Below are 7,398 nucleotides of genomic sequence, written 5' to 3' on the forward strand. Positions count from 1 at the left end.
GCAGGTGTCGACCAATAGGAAACAGTTGGGCGGAGCTAGCTGTCACTGCTAGCTCTGCCCAATTGTTTTTCTTTTTTCTTTTATTATTATTAATTTTTTTCTTTTTAAAAATATCTTTATTTATTTTTTAATTTTACTATTTGTTTAATTTTTTTTTAAATTCAGCCTTTTCCCCCTTACTCTTTTCACTGACTTTCTATTCTGCTCGGTACCACGGAGGTACCGAGCAGAATAGCCACGCCAAATGCCGCTCGGGGGCATTCAGCTATTCACTTACTGCTGTTCAGCCCCTACCAGAATAGGGGCGAATGGCAGCAGGTGAGCTGCCAGAGCTTCGACTCAGCTGATCCAGATGTTGGATCAGCTGAGTCAAAATCCCTCTGCACTTTGGCTCAGCCGAACAAGAATGAAGGCAGCCGTACTGAGCCAGAGTAAACAGCCGAACATTGTTCAGCTCTGTTCACTTTGGCTCGGTTATTCACTCGGCTGCCTTTGGTGGGTTAGTGAATAACCCTGTAGGTATGCCAAGTGGTAACACTATACAAAGAAGACTATGAACTAGCTTCATGCCGTTTAGTATCATGCTAGTTCATTGAAGGTGGGTTGTGGGGCACTTTACAATACCAGCCTGGAATTGGCTAGCATTGAGCTTATCTTCTTATAGATGCTTCAAGAAGAATATGTCTGTAATATTGGGGGATATGTGTAAATTCCTGATTCCTAGTTTGCAACAAGGCAGTTTACTATATATCTTTTTAAACAAATTCAAAGGATTAGTGTACTTTTTGTATTTTCTACACCCCTTCTTCCTGCACTTTCATTATAGATAAAGTTTACCTACGGTACTGCTACAGTACTGTTCTGACAGGGAAGAATTGCAAATAAATAATCAGATTATAGCAAATACTTATTGGTAACTGACCTACATTCTCCAACTATCCCTTGGCTATCATTCCCCCAAAGCAGCATATTTACTCTGGAAATGTTATAAGCAGCAACTTGAATTCTGTAATAGTGGAATGTAGAAAAGTTAATTGCAGTATAAAACTTTTGGTATTTGTTGGAAGTATCGTAGTTAAGGCCTACAGTAATTCTGAGGAGTTTAATGGTGTTTGCTTGTTATCTTGTTATCACTGAGAGAGTACACTGGGAAGAGTAAAGTGTGGGAGGCTTAACTGCCTTTGGTTAAACAAAACTCTTTTAGCAACAATATAGTGGTCATGAAAATAAATGCATATGCTAATGAGTGTTGAAGATGGGGTTTAACCCCTTCGTGGCGGGAGACGTACAGTGTACGTCTTGTCACTTTGTGCCTATATGACTGGCCACGTACACTGTACGTGACGAGTTATATCAATGTGAAGCCAAAAACATTTTTCTATGTTTGAATAACATGGGAAAGGATTAAAACTCCTGTCATGTTTTTGCTATTGGCTTGGTTAAATAAATTTACAGTCACTTCTTGTTCAACTAATCGAAAACAAAATCCGTCAGGGTTTCACTACTCTACTAAAGAAAAATATCTTTATTCTTGTCTGGGTTGTTATTGCAGAGTTCCCCCTTACTTCCAGTCTGGTAAAATGTTGTCAACATAAAAGGAAGTGAAAGTAAATCTCTCTAATGCAGCCCTAAATTGCAATAAAAACCCTGTAGAGGTTCTAATCCTTCTCAACTCTATCCAAATCTAAGAAAACATATTTTGGATGGACATACACTTTAATGTCATCATTTCAAAACCTACTAAAATCATTGTGGTTAAATAACAAAGGACATTATCTGCTTTCTGCCTAAGTGTGTTGTTTCTTAAAAACTTTAAGTAGTTTGAACTTCATGCCCTTTTTAAATGTATATAAAACATAACTGTTTCTGTCCCTTTTTCTTTAGGTTGCAGAACTGCTCCAAATGACTTAGTTTTTATTCTAGATGGCTCATGGAGTGTAGAACCTGAAAATTTTGAAATACTGAAAAAATGGGTTGTTAACATTACAAGTAATTTTGACATTGGGCCCAAATTTACTCAAGTTGGAGTGGTTCAATATAGTGACTATCCAGTTCTTGAAATCCCACTTGGAAGACATGAGGCTATAGAAGATCTTTTCAAAAGAATGCAAGATATTAATTATCTTGGTGGGAACACGCGGACTGGAAATGCGATTCAATTTGCAATAGAAAACCTCTTTGCTCGGTCATTGCGACCATTAACCAAGATTGCCATTGTTCTAACTGATGGGAAATCTCAAGATGATGTAAAAGACATAGCAGAGGAAGCGAGAAAAAATAAAATAACTCTTTTTGCCATTGGAGTAGGCTCTGAAATTGAAGAAAGTGAACTAAGAGCAATAGCGAATAAGCCTTCCTCAACATATGTGTTCTACGTTGAAGACTATATTGCAATAACAAGAATACGAGAGGTCATAAAGCAAAAGCTCTGTGAAGGTAACTTTCTAATTTGTTCTTTATTAAAAAAACGAATGTGTAATTGTGGCAACAACTTCACTAATTATTTAGGTCTTATTATTGTTAATCAGAAATAATTAAAGCGTACACAAAGCCAATTCTTTTTTTTTTATTTTAGTTTTGGCTAAAGTAGGGAATGGTTAGGGCCCCTGTTTGGTTTTTGTCCCTACGGAGGAGATTTACCCTAACTATTGGTCCTGGTGAGCATTGCCTCTGCTGCAGAAAGTGATAGAAAATCCAAAATGTGTATGTTGTTATTTAATCGGACCTTGGTGGAAATCATGCATGGGGTAAACCTGTTCTGGGGACAACTGTTTAAAATTTCCACTTAGTTTGGACAGATCTTCTCTTGTTGGTGTTGTGTTACAGGGAAAGGTTGTAAAGGAAAATCTCCCCCCAATGGGATGAAGAAATAAAAAAAAACCAAGGCATTAACCATTCCCTACTCTATCCTAAAACAATGTTTTGGCTTTACATACACTTTAAACTCTACTAAGACATCAAACAGCACAAAGGGAATATGTAGCATCAAGCGGTTTACACCTTTCTTGTTGCTTTTGTAAATTAGACATTTAAACTTATTTTTAAGGGATCACATTATGTCTACATAATTTCAGAAAAAGATTACAGCACTTTGGTAATTACAATTATGGTATAAATTGTAACTTGCACATTTTAGCCCAAAATAAGAGGTCATAATACATTGCCTAAAGTTTTCATCTTTAAAAGTGTATAAGGTAGTGTAACTTTAACTGTTACCAACTGGAGAAGAGCTGGGGCTTCACTGATTTGAAATCAATAAAAAAGATGAGGGCAGCAAAGGAGTACAACCACATATGCCCCCCCCCCCCAAAAAAAAAAAAACGTTTTGAAGCTGAATTCTGGGTTAAACAAATGTTATCTAAATACAAAAGGCATGTGTATTCTTGCTTGAATTTTGATTTGCTTGTGCATTTCTTCCAGATCTGTTCAGTAATCCAGTGCAAAACTTTGCATCTGTACAGAAGCTTCCTGTGAAAAAGACCAGTCACTATTGCTTACTTGCCATGGGCAGACTGACTGTTCTTCTATCCGCCCCCTCCTATAGTTTTCTGCACGCAGTCTGTAGTGAGTATGGCCCGCTGGGTCCATTCCATAGCCCTGCTCTCTACCCAGGCTATGCACAGCGCAGTGCAGATTTACTGCTACTTTGCAAAGGTGTCTGGTGCACACAAAGTAGATTTATATTCTTTGTGGTTAATGAGGATTATATTTAAATAAACATTTTTGTGTCCAGAGTTCACCTTTAACATATTTTTTTGTCAATAGAAGAAATTATTAGTCACCTAAACCAAAACATTGATTGAAAAAGTTGAATATTTTAATTCAAGTGTAAACCATATAGTCAAAAACATGGTCAATTTGGGATGCAGTTTGCTTATAATTTAAGAATACTAAGATCTGAACATTAAGATCATATGCCAAGTACAGATACAGTATGTGCTACCTATACTTTATCAGTTGATGTGTTTTTTGTATTATTTTTTATATAGCTACTCAGTTTGACATTGCTGTCAGTGGCTTGAAGGGAGTGTAATTTTCAATAAAACAGAACATTTGTGAAAAGTGGTTTTGTTATAAAATGTGTATTAGAAAAGGTCAAGGATAGAGTACTTATGTGATGTCATAGTGATTTGTCTATAGTAATTAATATTATGACTACACTACATAACACAGACCAAATGCTGTAAAAAAAAACATTTTGCAAGGTAATAATGGTTTTTGGAAGTCATTCACTCTAAAAGTTATAAACAACTCATCAAAGTATAATCAGTGAATAAAACCTGTGCTCTCACCTCTGGTACCTAAATATTCCCCCCACTGCGCACCACCATCTTGTGCTTTACACAGCATAGAGAACAGGGCCGCCGTCAGGGGGGTACGGCCGATATTGATGTAAGGTGCCCAGCCGGCCTTAGAGGCCCGAGCACCTTACATGAGTATCGGCCGTACAAGTGACATGCCAGGATGTGGCCGGGCCCCCCGCAGCACCGGAGGAGAACGGGGTCGGCACGCTCCAGACCCTCACCTGGGATGCCTCCTCCAGTGTCCCCAGGGGGTCTCTCCACTGTACATTAGTTTTTAAAGATGCTCACGGCGGCTATCTTTAAACCTGGCAAGAGCCCACATATCATTTAATATATTGCCGAACAGGCAATATATTGAATGAAAATCATTCCCTGGTCGTCAAGTGGGGAATCAGTATGATCTGCATCCCTTGCTGATGCAGATCATACTGATCACTCCCTTGTGGTGCCTTTGCTAACAGGCAGGGATCGATTAGTATGTCTGCATCAGCCAGAGTGCAGATCATACTGATTCTCCAGTGGACCCAGGGACGCAGCCCCCCTTCCTGCAAAACAGGTAAGCAGGAGAGGGGGACGTTTTTTAAATAACTATTTTAATTGTTAATGATTCGCCCAGTCTGAAAAGGTGCCATTTACAGATACTCTCTGTACCCGTTCCCGTAGCCAGTTCTCTATCCACGTACACACCACCTCATCTATGCCCATAGCCCTCAGCTTGTCAAGTAAGCGTTTGTGTGGTACTGTATCAAATGCCTTTGAGAAATCCAGATATACCACATCTACCGGCTTACCTCCGTCCATATCTCTACTTACCCCCTTATAAAAAATTAGCAAGTTAGTTAGGCAGGAACGGTCTTTCCTGAACCCATGCTGAGTGTGTGTGATATGTGTGTGTTTCATTACACGTGTGTTTTTTTTTTAACCACTTCCCATGGGTTCACGTAATTGTGTGTCATCCAATGGAAGTGGTTATACCAAGAACACGGCTGCTCCTGAAGCCATGTTCTTGTACCGTTCCGGCCGGAATCGGGCCGGGACGCACTGCAAGTGGTGTGGACAACCCCTTAGAGCCAGAAGAAGAAGCTGGTGAAGCAGATCTCTGCTTCATCAGCTTCTTTGGGGTCCCTAGGTGACATTAGGGGTATGCAAAACCCCTGATGTCTCCATGAAGAGGACCTGTCACATTATATGTGCTATTACATAAGGGGCTTTTTAGCCCGCTATGTGATAGCAATAAAGCTGAGTGTAAAAAAAAAGGTAAAAATTAAAGTAACATAAAAAATGTAAAATGCAAAAAAATATTTTTTTTAAGTTTCCCCACGTGCACGCACATACAACACAAACACGCGTCGGATGCGCCTACATGCAAAAACAAAAATTACGCCACACATGTTATGTATCGTCGCGAGCGTCGGAGTAAGCAATAATTCTAGGCCCATCAATCACTGATAGCACTATACTGATGAGCCGTAAAAGCATTTAAAGCGTCGCTTATGGAACATTTTGGTTATTGTAGTTTTTGGCGGTTTCATGGATGCTTGACATGTTTAGTATCTATTTGCCCGGCGTGACCCCATCTTTTATATTGCACCAAAAAATTAGCCATTATATTCTGATTCTGTGCACTAAATTTAATTTTAGGGTATTTTATCCTAAAAATACTGGTTTGATAAACATTTGCACAAATACCGTGTGACATAAAAAATAGCAACTAGTATCTTTTTATTCTACAAGGCCTCTGCTTTTAGAAAATATATAATTGTTTGGGGGTCCGAAGCCGTTTTCTACCCAAAAATTCAGCAAGTGGTTAATGAGTGTATAAATATTTGAATGTGTGTGTTTCCCTATTTTGTCTGAGGCAGTGATGATGCTGAACATTTTTTAAACCCGAGCGGCAGAACTGCAACGCAATACTAAAGTTATTTTGGCACTGAGTTGGCACTTTAAGATAAATACATTGATTTTGTGTCGCAGTTTGGGCACTCAAAAACATTTGCCATCACTATACTAGTCTGACAGCGACGCAGACGAGTGGCCAGAGGTAGCAGGGGATCACATCACTTGTGGCCAGTCCAGCGGCAGAGGAGGCCAAGCACCAGCAGCAGGAGCAGGTAAGTGGAGCTGGGAGGGAGATGCAGCTCCAACCAGCCCACCTGGGACCCTTGCAGAGCCCGTCATAGAGAGTCTCAGATGGGCTGTGCAGCATGTATGGTGTACTCTGCAGGGTCACTTTCAGGTGGGCTGTGTGGGGACTCAGGTGGGTCCTGTGTCCAGCGCGTAAGGGTCTCATAGTCCGGCACGCAACTAAGCCCAGAGTCTGGTGCTCAACTAAGCCCAGAGTCCGGCACGCAACTAAGCCCAGAGTCCGGCACGCAACTAAGCCCAGAGTCCGGCGCGCAACTAAGCAATAGAGTAGCTGAACTCAAGTTGTCAATCACTGCTTACATGCCAAAGTGGCAGTAGTGTGGAGGTGGAAAACATCATCGGGCCATGGGTCATCATGACCGACGCTGAATCTACATCATTGGGTGACATGATTTATGGTGGATTTACATGGGGGACATTGGTTACAATTTTTTAAAATAAATTCTTTATTCACAAAATTTTACAAAGATTATCAAAGAGATGAAAACCAGCAAATACACAGATGATGAATTAGACACAGATGTGACAAGCAAGGATAAAATGTTCATAAAATGAAGACAAAACGACTGCAAACAAAGTAGAACACGTTGATGATAAGGTCTGGAATGTCCGTGGCCTAAAGAGAAACACATGCCAGGTTATACTAGGGCACATATGACATGGGTTCATTTGTACTAGTAAAGGTAATAGGTAACTAATGGAAGAAAAAAAAGAGAATACTTTTTTAATTTTGTCATGTTTGCCTTTTTTTGGGGGTAATGAGTAATAAGAGGTACTAATGTGCCCTCTACTGGGGCCCCTTAGTACACAGGGGCCTTACAGATTCCTGTAAGTTCCCACACAAACCACTACATCCAGGTTTGGGAGACAGGATGTAGAAGAGAGGCACTTGTCCCTATAGGGACAAGGTGACATGTAGCCTGATATGGTGCAGGAAAAGGAGGCAACA

At 40.1% G+C, this 7,398-nt stretch overlaps 1 protein-coding gene across 1 annotated transcript in view; it reads left to right on the forward strand.

Annotated features, from left to right (window-relative positions):
• Positions 1 to 7,398, forward strand: part of LOC108790317 (collagen alpha-1(XXI) chain-like) — a 173,511-nt gene that overhangs the window by 51,558 nt on the left and 114,555 nt on the right. Inside the window, exon 3 of the mRNA XM_018560551.1 lies at positions 1,885 to 2,436. Coding sequence (XP_018416053.1) covers positions 1,885 to 2,436 — 552 coding nt within the window. The remainder of the gene's footprint in view (positions 1 to 1,884; positions 2,437 to 7,398) is intronic.

This window comes from Nanorana parkeri, unplaced genomic scaffold (genome assembly GCF_000935625.1).
Source record: "Nanorana parkeri isolate BGI_ZX_2015 unplaced genomic scaffold, ASM93562v1 scaffold464, whole genome shotgun sequence".
NCBI classification, from domain to species: Eukaryota; Metazoa; Chordata; class Amphibia; order Anura; family Dicroglossidae; genus Nanorana; species Nanorana parkeri.